General features: G+C 59.8%; 4 protein-coding genes across 9 annotated transcripts; all 4 read left to right on the forward strand.

Annotated features, from left to right (window-relative positions):
- Positions 1–7: 7 nt before the first annotated feature.
- On the forward strand, positions 8–4,043 carry NUDT22 (nudix hydrolase 22). Of its 2 annotated transcripts, XM_072638945.1 has the most exons (6): positions 13–334; positions 539–754; positions 2,274–2,372; positions 2,467–2,564; positions 2,957–3,050; positions 3,856–4,043. In XM_072638945.1, the coding sequence occupies exons 1-6, from the start codon at positions 275–277 to the stop codon at positions 3,958–3,960; spliced, it is 672 nt and encodes a 223-aa protein (XP_072495046.1). In that variant the 5' UTR covers positions 13–274; the 3' UTR covers positions 3,961–4,043. The 2 variants fall into 2 exon arrangements, with proteins under 2 accessions (XP_072495045.1, XP_072495046.1); XM_072638944.1 differs by having other exon boundaries at positions 8–754.
- A 643-nt stretch (positions 4,044–4,686) lies between these two features.
- On the forward strand, positions 4,687–10,482 carry DNAJC4 (DnaJ heat shock protein family (Hsp40) member C4). Of its 2 annotated transcripts, none has more exons than XM_072638948.1 (7): positions 4,687–4,886; positions 7,343–7,442; positions 7,921–8,014; positions 9,136–9,344; positions 9,487–9,651; positions 9,734–9,820; positions 10,198–10,343. In XM_072638948.1, the coding sequence occupies exons 2-7, from the start codon at positions 7,351–7,353 to the stop codon at positions 10,268–10,270; spliced, it is 720 nt and encodes a 239-aa protein (XP_072495049.1). In that variant the 5' UTR covers positions 4,687–4,886; positions 7,343–7,350; the 3' UTR covers positions 10,271–10,343. The 2 variants fall into 2 exon arrangements, with proteins under 2 accessions (XP_072495049.1, XP_072495048.1); XM_072638947.1 differs by having other exon boundaries at positions 4,801–4,886; positions 9,738–9,820; positions 10,198–10,482.
- A 128-nt stretch (positions 10,483–10,610) lies between these two features.
- VEGFB (vascular endothelial growth factor B) lies at positions 10,611–14,993 on the forward strand. Its single transcript, XM_072638949.1, has 7 exons — positions 10,611–10,938; positions 12,259–12,301; positions 12,495–12,691; positions 13,097–13,170; positions 13,295–13,327; positions 13,629–13,763; positions 14,573–14,993. Exons 1-7 carry the CDS (start codon positions 10,693–10,695, stop codon positions 14,592–14,594), a joined length of 750 nt encoding a protein of 249 aa, XP_072495050.1. The 5' UTR covers positions 10,611–10,692; the 3' UTR covers positions 14,595–14,993.
- A 1,172-nt stretch (positions 14,994–16,165) lies between these two features.
- FKBP2 (FKBP prolyl isomerase 2) lies at positions 16,166–19,203 on the forward strand. 4 transcript variants are annotated; one of them, XM_072638953.1, is made up of 6 exons: positions 16,166–16,451; positions 17,676–17,841; positions 18,003–18,115; positions 18,196–18,242; positions 18,886–18,921; positions 19,029–19,203. In XM_072638953.1, exons 1-6 carry the CDS (start codon positions 16,348–16,350, stop codon positions 19,088–19,090), a joined length of 528 nt encoding a protein of 175 aa, XP_072495054.1. In that variant the 5' UTR covers positions 16,166–16,347; the 3' UTR covers positions 19,091–19,203. The 4 variants fall into 4 exon arrangements, 2 of the variants coding, with proteins under 2 accessions (XP_072495054.1, XP_072495055.1); XR_011973735.1 differs by having other exon boundaries at positions 16,304–16,451; positions 18,830–18,921; XM_072638954.1 differs by lacking the exon at positions 16,166–16,451 and adding an exon at positions 16,984–17,459.
- Positions 19,204–19,458: the final 255 nt, after the last annotated feature.

The following is a 19,458-nucleotide window of genomic DNA, read 5'->3' on the forward strand; positions in this document are numbered from 1 at the left end:
CGCTCTCGTTAAGGGAGGGGAGGAGCTAGACCCAGCTGAGCTGGAGGCAGGAAGCGGGGCAACGGTAACTGTAACAGCGATTGTAACCGTAGCGGCAGCAGCCACGACTGCGAGCTGCACACAGAGTCAGTGCTGGACTGAGGCTAGGGACATCCAGGGACACCACCAAAGGCCGGCAGTTGGCAGGAGATGCCCTGCAGGGCAGTGGTAACTCTGCCTCATTTCCCTCATCCAGACCTTGCATTCCCACCACCAGCCTCGTCCCCTCCATTCTATGGATCCCGAGGTCTCCCTGCTTGTCCAATGCCCACCGGGCGGGCTGGCTGAAGAGCAGGTACGGGCAGAGTTGAACCCAGCTTATGACCGGCGCCCACTGCCCGGGGGGGAGGACTCCATCACTGCCATTTGGGATGCCCGCCGGCAGGCCCAGCCCTGGCTCTTCAACGCTCCCAAGTTTCGACTGCACTCGGCAGTCCTGGGGCCCCCTGACCCTGGAGGACCCTGTCTGACGCTGCGTATGGGCCTCACTTCCTACCAGGACTTCCTAGGCACCAACTGGGCTAGCTCGGCAAGCAGGCTGCGATGCCAGGGGAAAACTGACTGGGGAGATGCCCAGGCCTACTTAGCAGACCCACTGGGAGTGGGTGCCATGCTGGGCACTTCAGATGGTTTCCTGGTCTTTCTTCGCCGGTCTCTGAGGGTGGCTGAGGCCCCTGGGCTGATAGATGTGCCAGGGGGGCATCCTGAACCTCAGGTGAGCACCTACATCCTGAAGAGTCAGGCAAAGATAGCCACTGGCCTTCTAGAGCCCAAACAAGCCAGGAACTAGAAGTCTTTCAGTTGAGGAAACTGAGGCAGACAGGGTCACACACATAGTAAGTATTTGAGGCAAGATTTGAACTCAGATCTTCCTGACTTCAAGCCCAATGTGCCCCCTTGCTGCCCACCAGAGGAGTTTCTATTTGATACTTTTGGTAATAGGGAGCTGTTGAAAGTTACTGAGAACAGGATGGGGGCATCATGACCAGACCTGGGTTTTCAGAAAATCCCTTTGGTGACTGAGTGGAGGATGGGTTGGAGTGGCAAAAGGCTTGAGGCAGACAAACACCCCACCCCACAGCAGCTACTGCAATAGTCCAGGGGTGAGGTGGTGGGATGGTGAGAGTCAACACTACGGTGATAACGCTATGTAAACAGAGAGAGCGGGGAAGGTTGTAAGAGAGACTGTGGAGGAAGAAACAGAATTTAGCAATTGGTTAGCTATTTGGATTTGGGGTGAGAATGAGGAGTGTCATAGATGACCCACGAGGCTCCTGAACCTGGATAACTTAAAAGATGTTGGTGACTCAGCAAAAACAGGGAAGTGGAGGCGGTAAGTATGTCTTAAATCCCTACTGTGTGCTGGGCACTGAGCCAACAAGTATTTCTTAAATGACTACTGTGTGCTAGGCACCATGCTAAGTGGTAGGTCTAGAGGAGTGATGAGTTCCATTCTGGGGATGTTGCATCTACTGGCTAAGGGGCATTCACTCAAATGTCCAATGAGGGACCAGAGGGCTGGAGAGCGGCTAGGGTGAGTGATGAACTTCAAAGAAGGGGAGAACAGAATGTGTTCAGTGGAGAAAGGAGGAGCGATCTAGGACTGTGACTAGCAGGGCTGGGGGGATCTGAGGAAGGTTTTGGAAGGAGAGCAGCCCCTGGGGAGGTGTGCAGGCAGCCACGGAGCGGGGAGAGTAGCCATGAGGCACGGTTGCCTCGCTCACAATTGGCTCTTTTGACCTGTTCATGTGTTTATCCGTTTTGCTGAGCTGATGATTTTTCTTCTTTATTTGATGAGTCTATGGCTAAAGAGCTGAGGTCAGAGGAGAGAAGAGCCCTCCTGGCTGTGTGGAGCTCTAGGCAGCTCTCTGAGACTTAGTGGCCTGCATTGCCTGCAAGAGCTTCTTCAACCAGGAAATCCCAGGTCCATTCTCTATCCCTTTGATTCTTTGTTGCCAGAAACCAATGGCTTATGAGGGAGTTATGTGAAAAGGAAGGGTGTGTGAAACGCAAAGTCAAAGCCAGGCCTAGAGCCTCAGGTCTCCTGGTCTCTAGAGCTTGTCTCTTTTCTGGTCAGCCTGTTGCCCTTCCTCTGATGTGCTTCAGTGGGGCTGGGACAAAGGGAGTAGAGCAAGGCCGGGTCCACCTGGCAAGTCTTCTTGGAGCTGCGGACTTCAGCCTGAGAGGCTAGGCTGCCCTGGGGAGGGGAGCGAGCTGAGGCTGCCTCCTTGTAGGCCCTGTTTCCTGGGGAGATGCCCCGGCACGAGGATCTGCCCGAGGACCTGCTGGTTCCGGAGCTGTTCTCCTCCATCTTGCAGGAGATCCGAGATGAGGTGAGGTGCTGAGCCTGGGGCTGGGAGGATGTGGAGAGTGGGGAGAGCAGGAGCTGAGGCAATGACCCCTGACCTCCGACTCTACCCCCACCAGGTAAATGTGCCACTATCCACTTTGAGCCATCCCCTCCTTCTGGGCATTGCCCGAAATGAGACCAGTGCAGGAAGAGCCAGTGCTGAATTCTATGTCAGGTAAGTGGACATCATATGGGGAACTGTGCTTCCTTCTTCTGAGGGACAGAATTAGAAGTAGGAATAGGCAAACTAGGGAGGGGATCAGGGCACAAACATTTTAAAATGTGACTTTTTTTAGAAGGTCTTATTTTTAATACAACCAAATCCTGCTGTGTGTGAACTACCAGGCTTTCTTCTGCCATCAGCCAGATTCCACTTTTCAGGGAAAGCTTGATGTCCCTAGGGGCACAGCATCATAGAAGGGCTCTTCTAGGAGAGGCCTGAAGTCCTGGGCTTGGAAAATTGAGATCTGGGCACCTGGAGCCTCAGGGCAGGATGGAGCTTGGGACCCCTGGCCAGAGTGGGTCTGCCCTTCTCCCAGAAGCTTGTCTCTCCCCCTCCTCCTTTAGCTGTAGCCTGACCTCTGAGCAGGTGAAGACCCTCTATATGACCGGAGGACCGGAAGCTCATGAGTCCACTGGAATCATCTTCATGGAAACGCAGGTGAGAGTTGGGAGACAGGATGCCTTGGCTGATGCTGGGAGTGAGTGGAAGGCTGGACAGATTGGGGGATAGCAAGCCAGGGCCACAGGTGGGATTTGGTTTGCTCCAAATCACATGGGCAGATAATAATTATGTTTTAAGATGTTCCCAGGCCAAGATGAGATTTTAAAGAAGGTAAACAGGCAATCCTGAATCTGTACAATTGATGTCTTGAGCCCCAGGGCTCAGTGTGGCTGGTGTGGCTGATTAGATGCTAGTTCCAGTGTGAAAGGTCTTAGGGTTTAAGTGAACAGTCAGCTCCAGGAGAGTCTGGGGCAGCCATGGGGGTTCCCTCTGGCTTATCCTGTGTTAGTGGAAGATAGTATTGTGTTCAGTTGTGGGCACAGCACTTTAGGGTAGGCATTGACAAAATGAAGCCTCTCTGGAGGAGGGTGGCCCACGTGGGGAAGGAGCTCACGTTCACATCACAGGAGTGGTGGAAAGAAATGGGAATGCTTATCCTAGGTGGTAGAGGGATTAGATCACTCTGCTTAGCCCCAGAGGATAGAGCTTGGGAGGGATGGATGCAAGGCTGCCCACACTGCCTCTCCCCGGTGGTCTTCAAGCAAAGGCTGGGTTGCTCTGTGCCAGACATGGTGGGGAGGGGATTCTGGACAGGGAGGAAACATGAGCAAGTGGACAGGGGGCCTCTGAGGTCCCTTCTGGTGTTAAGAGGCAAGAATACCCAGAAGCAACCAGGAGTGGGGAGGTGAGGGAGGGCGGCTGGGGACCTAAAACCCTGATCCAAGACTGTCTTCCTGCACAGAGAGTCGGGCGCTTGCAGGAGGAATCCGAAGCCTGGGGTGAGCTCTGTCCTTCGGCCAAGGGCGCTATTTTGCTCTACAATCTGGTCCAGGCCAGGTTGGCCTGAGAAAAGCCCCTGTACCTTGTATCCTGCCGTCCCTTCTCAGCTCTGTCCTGGGCCGTCCGGACAATAAAGCCTTTATTCTTGGAGCTGTGGTGTCGTCCACTCTGTCTTGTAAGGCACTGTGCCTTAGTTTCTCCTAAATGGACAAAGAGGCATGAGCTTACTGCGTGAGCTCAGTCTATGCGGTCCTGGAATTTACAGGTTGCTTCAGACCTTGACAACACCTCACCTTCGTTGGGTCCTGGACCTCTGGGAGCGTCTTGGGAAGCCCACGGACCCCTCCTTACCAGTTTTTTGATGCATAAAAGAATAGGATTATAAGGAACGATTTCTAATGAGATAATATCAAACTCAAGACCCCAGCACGCCTTCATCTAACAGCTAGGGAAACTGAGGCCCAAGGAGGAAAGGAACTGACCCCTGGGGACGGCTTTCCCAGCCCTGTGTGTGCTGGGAGCCGGGGTGGGGGCTGCACTCCATGGACTCTTGGCTCATTCCCAAGGTGACCCTGGACAAGTCACTTGACCTCCTCTGTAAAGCAGGGCGGGGCTGGGTGAGATGCGCTCGGAAACCTCTACCCTCCGGGCCCGCCCCCTGCCCAAGACACACCCCGCAAAGCAGGCTAGGCAGAAGGGGGAGGGGCCGGGGCCTACGGGGGCCTATGGGGCTCCACTAGGGGGCGGGGCTCCATGACGTCGGGTCCTGCTCCTTACGCCTCTGCCTCTTGATGGGCGTGCCTAAGAGCGCTAAGGCCAATGGGAGCGGCTGAGGACGGGTGGTGGGTGGGGCTACGTCAACTGATTTTTGTGGGCCTGGTAGGCGGGACTAGGAGCGGCGTGGGCCAATTGTAAGATCCTGGGGGCGGGCGATGGGCGTGGTCTGAGCGGGAGAAGGAAATGGCGGCGCGGGCGTCGGACTGCGGAGCTCCCGTGAGTGTCCGGGCGGACGTGGAGGGGGGGGGCGGGGGGGCACAACAGAGGCAGTACGTGGGGGCGGGGCTTAGCGCCCTGGCCCCTCCCCTGAGATCAAGGTTGGGGGGGCGGGGGGACATCAGCCTTGTTTGCGGAGCCAGGACTTGGGGCAAGGGGAAGGTTTCGGGGGGGGGGGAGAGAGAGACAGAGAGAGAGAGAGAGAGAGACTTCCTCTGCCTCAGTTTCCCCCCCGGAGGGGGGTGAGAATCTGCTCCTCCTCCTGTCAGCCTCTCCCTCCCCGCGGGAGGGACTCCCGAAGGCCGGACACGCCCAAGTCAGAGACCCCGCCGGTGCCCCCAGTGCTCCCTTCTGGCCGTCCCTGGTGGCCGCCGGTGCCCCCAGGGTCAGATCCCCAGCCTCCGCAGTGCACGAGACCCCGCCGGTGCCCCCCCAGTGCTCCCTTCTGGCCGTCCCTGGTGGCCGCCGGTGCCCCCAAGGGTCAGATCCCCAGCCTCCGCAGTGCACGAGACCCCCAGTCCCCCCAGTGCTCCCTTCTGGCCGTCCCTGGTGGCCGCCGGTGCCCCCAGGGTCAGATCCCCAGCCTCCGCAGTGCACGAGACCCCGCCGGTGCCCCCCCAGTGCTCCCTTCTGGCCGTCCCTGGTGGCCGCCGGTGCCCCCAAGGGTCAGATCCCCAGCCTCCGCAGTGCACGAGACCCCCAGTCCCCCCAGTGCTCCCTTCTGGCCGTCCCTGGTGGCCGCCGGTGCCCCCAGGGTCAGATGCCCAGCCTCCGCAGTGCACGAGACCCCGCCGGTGCCCCCCAGTGCTCCCTTCTGGCCGTCCCTGGTGGCCGCCGGTGCCCCCAGGGTCAGATCCCCAGCCTCCGCAGTGCACGAGACCCCGCCGGTGCCCCCCAGTGCTCCCTTCTGGCCGTCCCTGGTGGCCGCCGGTGCCCCCAGGGTCAGATGCCCAGCCTCCGCAGGGCACGAGACCCCCAGTCCCCCCAGTGCTCCCTTCTGGCCGTCCCTGGTGGCCGCCGGTGCCCCCAGTGCTCCCTTCTGGCCGTCCCTGGTGGCCGCCGGTGCCCCCAGGGTCAGGTCCCCAGCCTCCGCAGTGCACGAGACCCCCAGTCCCCCCAGTGCTCCCTTCTGGCCGTCCCTGGTGGCCGCCGGTGCCCCCAGTGCTCCCTTCTGGCCGTCCCTGGTGGCCGCCGGTGCCCCCAGGGTCAGATGCCCAGCCTCCGCAGTGCACGAGACCCCCAGTCCCCCCAGTGCTCCCTTCTGGCCGTCCCTGGTGGCCGCCGGTGCCCCCAGTGCTCCCTTCTGGCCGTCCCTGGTGGCCGCCGGTGCCCCCAGGGTCAGGTCCCCAGCCTCCGCAGTGCACGAGACCCCCAGTCCCCCCAGTGCTCCCTTCTGGCCGTCCCTGGTGGCCGCCGGTGCCCCCAGTGCTCCCTTCTGGCCGTCCCTGGTGGCCGCCGGTGCCCCCAGGGTCAGATCCCCAGCCTCCGCAGTGCACGAGACCCCGCCGGTGCCCCCAGTGCTCCCTTCTGGCCGTCCCTGGTGGCCGCCGGTGCCCCCAGGGTCAGATGCCCAGCCTCCGCAGGGCACGAGACCCCCAGTCCCCCCAGTGCTCCCTTCTGGCCGTCCCTGGTGGCCGCCGGTGCCCCCAGTGCTCCCTTCTGGCCGTCCCTGGTGGCCGCCGGTGCCCCCAGGGTCAGGTCCCCAGCCTCCGCAGTGCACGAGACCCCCAGTCCCCCCAGTGCTCCCTTCTGGCCGTCCCTGGTGGCCGCCGGTGCCCCCAGTGCTCCCTTCTGGCCGTCCCTGGTGGCCGCCGGTGCCCCCAGGGTCAGATGCCCAGCCTCCGCAGTGCACGAGACCCCCAGTCCCCCAGTGCTCCCTTCTGGCCGTCCCTGGTGGCCGCCGGTGCCCCCAGTGCTCCCTTCTGGCCGTCCCTGGTGGCCGCCGGTGCCCCCAGGGTCAGATGCCCAGCCTCCGCAGTCCCCCCAGGTGCTGACCTGAGTAGGAGGATGAGCTGCCGCGGGGCGGCCGCAGCCCCGATCAGCTTCGGAGCCTTGCCGGCTGCAGGGGCTCGGCCGGTCACCGCGCCTGAGTCTGCCTCAGTTTTCTCAGCCCTAGAGTAGCGGTCATAACCCACATCCCAGGGTTGTTGTGAGCACTAGATGAGATCATGTTTGGAAAGTGCTTAGCACGGTTGGGGCACGTAGTAAGTAGGTGCTTAGTAAATGCCCCCCAGGGTCCCCCAGCATCAGAGACCCTCTCAGTGTTCCCCAAGGGAAGACCAACTCCCAGGGTACCCAATGACAGAAGCTCCCCCCCCCCCCATCATCACTCTCAGGAAGCCTGCCCAAGGCTATCTCTGCTGCCAGAGATTCCCAGCCCACCCAAGGGAACTTAGAGACCATCCAGCCAAGTGCAGCCTGGGTGACTTGTCTGTGTCCTGCCCATCTTCCCCCAGGTGCAGAAATGCTGCTCCTCCGCTTGATCCCTCAGCTTTGCCAGCTATGCCCCCGATGCCTTCCTTCTGCCAGGCCCCTCAGCTCTGCTCTCTGCCTGAGGTGAGTCCAGCTAGGAGAGGGAGAGACCCCAGCCCCAGGCCTGTCTCCCGACCTATCTGTGACCTTGGGTTCTTCAGGGCTGTTTTAAGGGGGTTGGACCAGGTGGTCTACAAGTCATCCCTTTTTGGTGGTAAGGACCTGCTTGAGACTGGTGGGGGGTGGGGCTTCTCTTCTGTGCCCCACCCCCAGCTCCCACATTCTATGCTCCACAAAGAGTCCTGGATAGGGGACTCAGAGGGCCTGAGTTTGAGTCCCAGCTCAAACACTTCCACCCCCTTTCTGGGCCTCCATTTCGTCATCTGTAAAACAAGACTTGATTCTGACCTCTGAGGTCTCTTGTATAAGAGGCTGGCTTGATCTGCTCAGGGCCCCACTATCTCCCCAGCCCCTGACTATCTCTTCAGTGACTGGATAAGATTCTGTTACTTTGGGGACTCAAAGAACTATCCAGTCTCCCCCACCTCCATCTTCTGTGCAGGGCAAGGCAAAGTAACTATTATGAGCTTCTGGGGATCTGTCCAGACGCCAGCATGAAGGAAGTCAAACGGGCTTTTTTTGCCAAATCCAAAGAGGTGTGTCTGGGCCAGGAGGCTTTGGTGGGAGCTTTGGGATCTGGGGAAGGAGGGAGGTGCTGAGGGCTGGCCAGAGGAGTTGCCATTGCCACCTCCACCCCCATTGCCTCACCCTCCAACTCTTTCCAAGGGCTGAGTAGGGGAAGGAGACTTGGACTCAGAGTCAAAAGACCTCAGTTCTGACCTTTGTGAGTTTTGAGACCTTGAACAGGTCGAAGGCTTGGTGTGGGCAAATACTCTGGGAACCTTAGCTCCAGTGGGCTCTGGGGAAGCAGAGGGTGTGGAGGCTGTCCTCTGCTCAAAGTCCTGGACTTTGGGGGGACTCAAGGCCCTAAAAGTCAAGTTTTACTAAGTATTATGAGCTTTGGGGGAGGTTGGGCCTTCCCTATCAATCCCAGAGCTCTGATGAGTGGGAGGAAGTGCCAAGGGCAGGCCTGGTCCTCAGGATCAGTGGGGTTCTGGGATCTCAGAGATTTAGGGAGACAAGAAAAGAGAGAGGACAGGAGTAACCTAGAATACCCTTCTCTGTCCTGCCTTTTTGGTTGAGAAATGTCTGAGCCTGGAGCCAGGCTGGGGCATGTAGTAAGTGCAGGGGCCTCACTAGGGATACCCAGAAGGCTGGGGGGAAAGTAATCCTTGGGCCATTTTCATCCCCTTTGTCCTACAAAATTCAGTCATTCACTTTTTCGAACATTTATTAGGCTCCTACTCAACCTCATGCTAGAGAGCCACAAAGTTTAGGCAAAACCAATACCCTCCCGTCATGGAGTTTATAGGCCCCAGATCCTTCTGATATGCAGGATTACCAAATCCATTCATCAGAGAAGTGTACAACTGGGAACTTGGCGGGGAGGGGGGAGAGAGAAGGTGAAGAGCCTCCTAGCCTGGGGGAACCCAGGGAGGCTGCATGGAGGAGGTAGTCTGCTAGGCTAAAACTTAAGGGAAAAGATGGATGGAGACAGGCAACATTCTACTCCCTAAACCTCCAAAATATCACCCTGAGTTGGTGCTGGAATTAGAAAAAGTATTGTGAAGAATTCACGAAGGCCTAGGCTTAGGAGAGGAGTGGAAGAGGCTGAGAGGACTCCCCTCCCAGTTCTCCTCCCTACCCCTACTCCCAGTTGCACCCTGACCGAGACCCAAAGAACCCTGCCCTCCACAACCAGTTTGTGGAGTTGAACGAAGCCTACCGGGTTTTGAGCAAGGAATCCAGCCGACGAGACTATGACAGCCAGCTTCACCTTCGAGGTTCCATGCCACCTCCCCGTCATGCCTCCCAGCCTCCCTACCAGCGCTACGGCCCTGCCTCTGCCTCTACCTCTGCCTCCAGGTGAAGGCCGGACTCCCCAGCCCCCAGCCTTCCACTTCCTGTAACCCCCCTCCTTCCCTGGCCATTTGCCACCAACCTGCTCCCACGGCACCCCCTCCCCCCCGAAGGATGCTCTCTCTCAGCTGTGCCTGTTCCCTTGCAGCTCCTGGTCGTCGTCGGATGCCCGGTACTGGGCCCAGTTTCACAGGGTGCACCCTGAGGATTCCCGCGGGGCTCGGCAGAGGCAGCAGAGACAAAACCATCGGGTTCTGGGGTACTGCCTCCTGCTGATGCTTGGGAGCATGGTAGTGCATTACATTGCCTTCAGGTAACCTGCCTTCAGCCAGCGGGAGGAGCCCAGAGGGTGACAGCCTCGGAGAAGCAGACACCTAACTTTGTTCCTCCCGCAGAAAGCTGGAGCAGGTCCACCGAGCCTTCATGGATGAGAAAGACCGAGTTATCATGGCGATCTACAATGAGAGCAGAGCCAGGGCCAGGTCTCTGCCCCCTCCTCCTCCGAGGAACCCGTATTTAGAACTCAGGCTGGAGGGCTCCGTTTTACATCTGAGCCCACAGACCTTGAGGAAGCCACGCCCAGGGGTCGCAGAGCCCTGTGGCGGCGTGCCAGACTTGAAGGCAGACGTACCCCTGCCCCTACCGCTCCTAGAAGGTCTCATTGTAAACCGTATTACACATCCCAAAGCCAAGAGCTTCGGGAGGTCCAGAGTGGGGGGAGGCATGGACGAGGGCATCAGGCTTCCTGGGCTCCCCAGAGCAGGTGAAAGTAGGGCAGGAGTAACGACGGCGACCCCTTCTCCACCTCAAGGCCGGTCTTCTCCCTGCTCCTGGGGTCACCTCAGCCTTTCCCCTCCAGGGCGAACAGCGCCAGGCTCCAGCAGGAGAGACCGCAGAAACCCCAGAGCCCCCAGCCACACCCCGGGAAGTGACCTGCGACCCCCGGCCCCGGAGGGTGCCCATCTGGACCCTTGCTGCCCGTGTGCAATAAAGGCTTTGTCAGTAGCTGTCTGACTCCTCCCTCGTGCCTCCGATCTTCCCTCGGGCCTTGCCTTCGGCCAGGGTCCGGCCCTGGGCGCTGCCTCTACGGGTGCCCGGGAACCCACTCGGCCGCCTCCCTCCCACGTGGGCGGTAGCCCCAGGCGCGAGCGAGCGCTGTCCACCCAGAAGGAGTCAGGGAACTGGGAAGGAGGAAGGGAGGGGGGGAGGGAGGGGGCGTGTGCAGCCCCAGGGGGAGCGGCCGGGCTGGGGGTGCGGGCCGTGAGCTGCCCGCCCCCTTGCCCCTTCCCCGGCCGGCCCCTCCCCCTTCGGGCCCGGGGCGGGGGCGGGGGGGGGGAGCGCGTGTCTGGGTCACATGAGCCGCCCGGGCTCTGCCCCCCGCAGCCCTGGCCGCTCGTGTCCCCGCCGCCGCCACCGCTTCTGCCTCGTCGGGCACCGAGCGGCCGCTTGCGCCCCGCGGCCCCGCCATGGGGCTCCCCTCGCGTCTGCCCCCACCCCCAGGCTAGGACGATGCGGGAGCCCCGCGGGCACCATGAGCCCCCTCCTGCTGGCCGCCCTTCTGCTGCTGTTGCCGCCGCTGCCCCCCGGAGCCGCGGCGCAGGTAGGTGCGCCCGCGCCCCCGCTGCCCTCTCCCAAGGTTGGCGGAAGGAAGTGGGGCCACTGCCCGGGCCGAAGGCCCTCGTGGGGTGGGTCCGGGCCAGTGCCAGCGCCGGGCTGCCCTGGGCATCCATCACGCAGGAGCCAGCCTTCGGGCGCCCGGGACAGCCGAGGGCAGCGGTGGGGGGCTGGTGCTCCTGCCGGCACCTCCAGCCTTCGCTGGGGGGGAGGGCTGACCCCTCTCTGACTCCCTCCCCCTTGCACCCTCTTCTCTGGGCTAGCCCCGGGGCGGGAACCACGTTCTCCCTTCTGGTAGGATCCGGCCTCTTGCCAACCGTGTCCCTCCCTGACCCTGGCTGGTTGGACAACGGAGGGCACGGGGCCCCACGGGTGAGGGGCGGCCGACGAACAGGGAGCAGCGCTGATGCATCGATCGATGCCTTGGCAAATATTGACTTGGGGCTGAGCCTGGGGAGGCAGTGCCCTCCAGGATGGGGAGCGCACCCGTCGGTATTAGCGGAGAAGCAGCTCCTACTGAGAGGAGAACCCTGGATTTGGAACCAGGAGGCAGACTCAGTCTAGCCCTATTCCAAGGAAATTCAAGGAGCCTTTCCCTAACACCTTCCATTGACTGGCCTAGGCAAGGGGGTGGGGGGTGGGGTGAGAAATGACCCAGCTGGCTACTTGCTACCTATGTGACCTTGGACTAGTCAGTTCTCTCTGCGGCAGTGTCCACCCCCGGAAACTGAGGGCATTGGACTACAAGTTTTGGGAGGGCCCTGGGAGCTCCCAGGAGATGGTTTGTTCTTATTGCTAGATGCTGTTTTCTCACAATAGGGTTTCCAAGTCTACTGTGTCTTTTCTCCCAAGACTTACCTCAGGGCCTTGCCTGTGGCAGTCCATAACAGCTGGAAGGAGTCTGAATTTAGTCCTGAAATGGAACTTAGAGGTTGTCATGTCCAACTCCTTCCTTCCAGGTGTGGATACTGAGGGTCAGAACTGTCACACAGAGTGGTGAAACTGGGATTTGAACCCAAGCCCTCTGACCCCACAAATGAACCAGGCTTGTTTTTCTTGTATCACAGTCATTGAACTGAATTGGATTCACATACAAAGATAACTTACAATGTCCAAAGTGACTTGCTTTTCCTCTGAGAGAAGTGATAACCCCCTTTTTTTTTTCCTGGAAAAAGGGTGAAGCTCTAGGAAACACTGAAGATCTCCCCAGGAAGTGGCAGGGTTCTAGAACTGGGCTATGGGTGTCTCCCCCTCCCCTGGTTCCCATGTCCCATTATATAAGCATGAGGTCTTGTTTCCCCTACAGACTTCCAGTTCCCCACCGGAGGGGTCCCACCACCAACAGAAAGGTAAGAGGATGAAACCTAGGAGGGAGTCATTGACAAGGAAGGATCTGAGGTCTAGAAGGGAGGGCTGGAGCTGAGATAATTGCATCTATTTTGGGTGTCAGGAAGGGTAAAGACAAGAGCAGGATCAATCCTGGGAAGAGGAAGAGAGGCATTTGGAAGAGAGCTTAGGAAAAGGGAGTTCTCATTTCCCCAGTGATTCCCTGGCTGGAGGTGTTCAGCCGAGCCTCCTGCCAGCCCCGGGAGGTGCTGGTGCCCTTGAGCGTGGAGTTCCCGGGCGAGGTTGCCCATCAGCTGGTGCCTAGCTGCGTGACCTTGCAGCGCTGTGGAGGCTGCTGCCCTGATGAGGCTCTGGAGTGTGTACCTACTAGCCAGCACCATGTCCGAATGCAGGTACTGGTGTGGTGTGGGGAGGGAGTGGGGAGGGCCCTGCCAGAGAAAACATCTGGCCATTACCCAGGCAGCGTCAACCTCTAGATGTTGGCATGCTGGAAGCTCAGAGTGGGCGCTACGTCCTGACTGAGTTTTGCTGGCCTCAACCCTCCTCATGGCTCACCAGCAGAGTGGAAAGAGCCCCAGCTTGGAAACCAGACATCTTGGGTTTGAATTCTGTCTCTACCAATCATACTACTTGTGTGACCTTGGACAGGTCACCTGGGGGCATTTCTGTTTTCTGAACCTCAGTTTCCTCAGCTCTAAAATGACAGGAGAACCCTTTCCATAGTTTGTCCCTGGGACCCCCCCTTCCTCCCACCTACAATTCTCTCTTTGTCTCCCAATCCTTCCCTCTGAGGACAGATCCTGATGATACGGTACCTGAGCAGTCACCTAGGGGAGATGTCCCTGGTGGAGCACAGTCAATGTGAATGCAGGTAGAGAGGATCTAGGGGAGGAGACGGGAGAAAGGGCCAAAGGCTAAGACTCTGGGCATGGGACTGAGGGAAAGCATGAGATCTGTCAAGGACCTAGACCTCTCTCTTCCTTTTTGCCTTTCAGACCAAAAAAGGACACTTTTGTGAAACCAATCAGGTGAGCTCATTGCTGGCTTCCCTCCTCTGGGCACTACCCGTGAACAGGGCCTTCATGGGGTACATTGTGGGCAACAGCCATATCATATCCTCTGTGTGACATGTGTCAGGAAGCTGCTATCAGAAGAGCCTTCTATGGCTTCAGCATCATCTCCCTGGGTCCTCAGGGACCCCCTTTGCTCTGTCTAGGTTCCTGCCCCAGCACTTGGGAAGGCTGGCCTTTCTGTTCTTAGAGATCTTGCTTCACCCCTCCTCTGCCCCCTACTCCTGCTCACTGCTTGACTTCCTTTTGTTGATGCCAGCACCAGGCCTCAATGTCCCAGATGTGCCCAGAGACGACAACGCCCTGATCCTCAAACCTGCACCTGCCGCTGCAGACGAAGAAGCCTATTGCGATGCCAAGGGCGGGGCCTAGAATTCAACGCAGACACCTGCAGGTGAGTAGAATGGGACCAGGTCAGAGGGGGAGGAGGAGGCCAAGGAAAAGAATGGGCAAGCCTGACAAAGAAGGTTTTTCCAGGAGCAGGAACAGGCACAGTCTTATTCCTACAAATAGACAAAACCCTACACCCACAAACTCAGGGTTGGAAAGAGCCTCAGAGGACTCCTGGGCCAATCCTTGGGTATATGCAAGTCAAAGAACCAGGGGCAGAAATTAAGGGATGAGATAGTCTGAACTTTGTGAACTGGAGCATGAAGAAATTATCTAGTGCAACCCCTGAGGATCTGAGGAACAATTATGGTATGGGTGAAAAGTAGCAAAATGGAGCAGCCAGGTTGTTAACATTGCCAACAGCTACCAGTCACTGAAATGAAAAGAGGAGCTTAGGACAAGGCTGACATAGGTCTCAATGATCCCATCTGTGAAATGAGTTGAACAAGCTCTCTACCGTCCCCCAGCTCTGCCATTCCCTGTTCTCAGGGCCCTCCCAGGGCTGACATAAATCCTTTCTATCATCCTCTGTAGTATGGGGAGGGTAGGCACCCCACCACACAAACACATTCCACACTTATTCTTTGAAGATCCTGGACCACAGCATCATCAGGCTGATTCCAGTCCCACCCAACAAGCCCTTAATAAGCCATTTCTGTGTTCGAGACTGCATGTGAAAAGACAAACCAGTTTGCCCTTGGGGGGGTCAGGGGCCCAGAGGGGCTCTTTCTATGATGGCTCATTCAGGCTGTCTCTCCTGGGGAGAATGCTTTTGTTTGTGTACATGAGCTTGACCTTATTGTCCTACCTCAGGTGCAAGAAGCTTCGAAGGTGACCCGGCCCTTCCTGGATTCCCATGGGACATCTTTTTCTTGGCCCCTACCCCCACGATGGGATGGGGAGCCCTGTGAGGCCCTAGCAGCAGTGGCTACAGCTGGGAAGGAGCTGCTGCTACACAGGCACCCCAGAGCTCTTGGAGTGACCTATTACCCTGAAGGGGAAGGGCAGGGTAGGGAGGTGTCACTGGTTTGGGGTAAAAGGGATTCAACTCTCCTTTATTTAACGCCTTCCCTTGCCCAGACAAGCACCTTGTCACAGAATTCCTCACTGCCTTCCCCTACCAATTGACAATGGGATGAAGAAAGGTGGGGAGACTCCAGAGCCAACAAGAATGTTCTTTGCTTTGGTACATGGACTGTGTGACCCCCAAACCTCATAAAAAGAGATGAAAAGAGCTGTCTTCTAGACTCCTCTCTGTGCAGATGCATCCTCACATGGCACTATACCAAGCTTGCCTTGGTCATTATGCACTGTGGGAGACACGGTGGGGGGCATCCAGGAAGTGATACCATCAGTGCCTCATGGTAGAACATCAGCAGCAGAGTGTTTTTCCTTCAGTGAATTCTTCCCACACCCTGAGTGAAAATAGGCCAAGCACTTCACACCTACTCAGGCCCTTTGAAAGCCCAGCCCCGGCAGTAGGAAAGGCCCTTAGAGAGGAGGAAGTGAGACCCACAAGCTGGAAAGGACTCATGCACAGTGGGTGACGCAGCCAGCTAGCAAGAGGCAAGTATTCAGCCCCAGCTCCCGTTGCAGACACAGACCGCCTTATGCAAACATGGCCAGGAGATGGTCACACAGGTCGCGGAGGCAGGAGGGACCTCCCTCCTCTCCTTTCACCCCTTCCTTCTCTCTCTCCCCTACAGCTCGGGGCGGTGCCAGGGGGTACGCACCAGCACCTGATTCCTCTCCCTCCCCTACAGTGGGGAGGGCACAGGTGTGACTGGGGCCTCCTCAGGCCAACGCTAAGGCTGGGCACGGAACTGCAAAGCTACAAGGGGCCTTGTTAGTGAGCCAGTGCCCGGCCTCCTGCGCGTGAGGAAGCCAGCCCGAGCTGGCACCGCGTCCGGAGTCTGGGGGCCTGGGTTCGAGTGCCGACTGCTTGGCAAGTCCGGATTCCAGCCCAGGCCTCTGGACCGCCAAGGAGGAGGGAGCCTCCCCCCAACGGGGCGGATCCCGACCTCTGGGCCCCGCAGGGTAGAGGAGCCCCGGGCCGGTCTCCCGCAGTCCGGTTAGCTGGCTAACCTCTCAGACCGGCCCGGCCCCGGGGCTGTCCAGCTGTCATCCACGGAGGCTAAGCTACGTGCCCATCTTCCAGAGGGAGAAACTGAGGCACAGGGAGGGCATGCGGGGCAGCCAGGCTCACAGGCTCGCCAGGGCCCCAAGGCCGCACTGGGACACTGGCTGGGAAGGATGAGACCTGGGCCTGAGGGGGAAACTGAGGCACGGCCGGCGAGGGGCGGGGAAGGGGAGAGGGCAAGATGGCGCCGAAGCCCTTGAGGCAGCGGGAGGCGCCACGACCCGCGCTGCGCCCGGCCGGAAGTAGAGGTGGTCCGCTCGGAAGTCGCCCTTAACCCTAAGATCGGGAAGCCTGCGCTCCGCTGGGGGCGTAGGGGAGAGGAGAAAGACGAGAAGGGGAAGTGACGTCACCTCCGGCACCGGTCCGCGGTGGGAATCCGCCAGACCGAGTCCCTTGACTCACGTGACAGGGGCGGTTACGGGGGCGGGGCCACGCACCGCCCAGACCAATGACGGAGGGCGGCGTGGCCCGGGCCGAGGCGTGGCGGCGGCGCGTGCGCAGTGTTGGCGGCAGCGGCGGCGCTGGTCAGGATTCCGGGGGCGCGGTGAGGAGGTGAGCGGGGGGCCGCAGCCCGGGGCGGGGACGGGGGACGGGGCTGGGGGCTCGGGGGGTCGCCGAGGGGCAAGGGCAGCAGGGAGAGTGGCCCGGGCACGTTACCGGCGGGGTGATGCCGCAGGGGGCGGAGCCTTATTCGACAGGGGGCGGGGCCCCAAACCAAGAGGCGGGGGCTGATCAAGGAGGAGGTGGGGGCCCCTAGTGAGGGGCGGGGGTCAGGCCCAACGGACCTTGGCGCTGCGGGGGCGGGGCCGGGACCCACAGGGGGCGGGGCCGTGAGTGAGGGCGTTGCCCTGGGGGCGGGGCTAGTCCCGCGGAGGCGCGCAGCCATTGGCCAGGGGGCGGATCCTAGCGCAGAGCGGGGCGGGGCATCTGGCCCTGGGGCTGAACCCCCGAAGGGCTGGACTCAGGCACCCCGACAGGCCGTGGGCCGTGGGGATAACCCTGGGACCGGGAGCCGGGGAGGCCTTCGGGGAGGGCGGGCCTGGGGCCGAGGTCGGCCCCGGACCCCCCCAGGTGAGGTGGTGTGGGTAGAAAGGGAGCAGCGGGCGCCAGACTCGGGCCCTGTGTGGGTGCCCCGCAGACCCCCGCGGGCTCAGAGCTGGGGGGGCGCCCCTGGGGGCGGTGGAGGGCAGGCCTGGGAGGTCACCTCGGCGGACAGGGGCTCTCCAGAGCCTCCGGGAGACGTGTGGGTCCCCAGGGGGCGCCCCCCATCCGTCGGAGAGGTGTGGGTGTGCTGGGCTGGGGGGGCCTGGGTATGGCGGGAGTGGGGGGTCCCCGTGGGGCCTGCAGAGCCAGAGAGGGTCTGGACCTTGCGGAAGGGGGAGGCCACCAAGGGCGCAGGAGGAGATTGAAGGGCGAGGGATCAGGACAGGGAATGAGTGGGCTTGGGGGGTGGGATCCGGGTCGACAGCTTTGGGGCAGGACCCCCGGCTGCTGTGTCTTCCCCTCGTCCCCTCCCCCCGCTGCTGGGCTCAAAGGTCAAGCCCCCTTTTCGATGGACAGGTAAGTGTGGCTGCCGAAGCCTGGTAGGGGGGTGGGGGATCCCTAAGGGATAACTTACTGATGGAGGGTGGGCAAACTGCTACAAGGGTGGTGGGCACCTGGCTGGTCTCTCCCCTTTCCCGGGAACTGGTGGGGCTTTGGGGGCAAACTCCCCCACTTCCAAGTGACCGGTTCTTCTGTCCTCCCCTGCTTCTGGGGGTGGCTTTGTCCTCACAGGGTCATGCAGCTGAGCTGGCTTCTGGTCTCCCTGTCCCTCTGCCTGGGTGTGCTGCCCACCAGGGCAGGGGAGGGGAAGCGAAAGCTCCAGATCGGAGTCAAAAAACGGGTGGACCACTGCCCCCTCAAGTCCCGAAAGGGAGACGTGCTCCACATCCATTACACAGTGAGCAGGCTGGGCTGGGGCTCCATGGAGGGTGGGAGAGCAGGACATTGGGCCCCTGCTCAGGGCTGACCTGTCAATGTAGATTGTAATTGGAGCTCTGCCTGCCTGCCTGCCTGTCCTCTCTTCTCCAGCTGCCTTACCTTCTCTCTCTACCTCTGCAGGGCAGGCTGGATGATGGCACTGAGTTTGACAGCAGTCTCCACCGTGACCAGCCCTTTATTTTCTCCTTGGGGACAGGCCAGGTCATCAAGGGCTGGGACCAGGGGCTCCTTGGGTAAGTGTTGGGGGGAGCCTCAGAGGCTGGGCCCAGCACGCTTGCCTGCAGTGCTCAGGCCTGTGGTCTCTTCCCTGCAGGATGTGTGAGGGAGAGAAGCGGAAGCTGGTGATCCCTTCAGAGCTGGGTAAGTGAATCAGCTTGTCTTGTGGCCTGATGTCAACAGGCCTGGCCCCTGCCCTTGGAGAGGAAGCGACCATGTCCAGCTGCCTGGGAAGGCAGACCAGCGGGGCTCACCCCAAACACTACTGACCTGAAGGTCCCCAACCTGCCTGCCCAGGCAGCTCTTCTGGGAGCTGTTGTCTGCTCCTCATCTCCTCCCCCTTCCTTCTCCCTAGTGCTTCTGGGTAGGAAGGTCCATCTGAAAGTCACATCTTTTGCCTTTGTACCTTGTGGAATTCTAGAGGATTGGCATACAGTATACACTACCAGCTCCACTGAGGGAGGAGCTCTTGGGTGGGGGGCTTCCCCTTTTCATTTTGCCCTCCAACTACCTATGCTGCTTGGCTTTGACTGCCTTTGGGAGCCCCTCTTTTGGCCTGCATGTGGGCCTCCCTGCTGAAAGCTGTCCTTGGGTCTTGGAGGACAGAGGGGCCACTGGAAACCCTAGCCTCAGGACTAAAAAGTGTCCTCCCCCATAAAGGCACTGCCTTTTAGCCTAGTTTGTCTTCAGGGACTCCATTAAGTTCTGACTAAATGGGGTGTTCCCCCCAGGGTGAGGAGGAAAGGGAAGTCCTGGGCCAAAAAGCACCTCTACCTTCTCCCCACAGGATATGGGGATCGAGGAGCTCCTCCGAAGATTCCAGGTAACCTGACCTTCCTGTCCTATACCCCCCTCCCCAGCTGGAGGGAGGCCTGATTCTGGCCTCTCCCACCCTCTGAAGCCTGCTTCCCTTTCTTCCTGCCCTCCCAGGTAGAGCCACATTGGTGTTTGAGGTGGAGCTGCTGAAAATCGAGAGGAGATCTGAGCTCTAGCAGAGGGGCTGGGGAGGGGAATTGGGAGGGAGGGAGAGAAGGAAGGAAGGATAGCCTTCTCCTAGGGGACCAGACTTTGTTTAAAAAAAGTGAAATAAAAAAAGCCGAAGGGAGCTTGGCTTGTGTGTCCTGCCTTTGGGCAAAGGTGGCCAGAGCTGGGAGAGTGGAGACTCAGCTGACACCCCCCACCCTCCCCAAGGCACAGTCTTGGTCCCTGCCTCTGGGCTGGGCCTGCTGTTCTATGCCACCACCCCACCCCCTCTAGCTGCTGCTCCATACCTGTGTGACCTTAGTTCAACCAGAAAATGAGGGACTCTGCCTCAAACAGCTCAGCAGGCCTTCCACCTGGGCTGCGAACAGAACTCAGG

Source organism: Notamacropus eugenii, chromosome 2 (assembly GCF_028372415.1).
Source record: "Notamacropus eugenii isolate mMacEug1 chromosome 2, mMacEug1.pri_v2, whole genome shotgun sequence".
NCBI lineage: Eukaryota > Metazoa > Chordata > Mammalia > Diprotodontia > Macropodidae > Notamacropus > Notamacropus eugenii.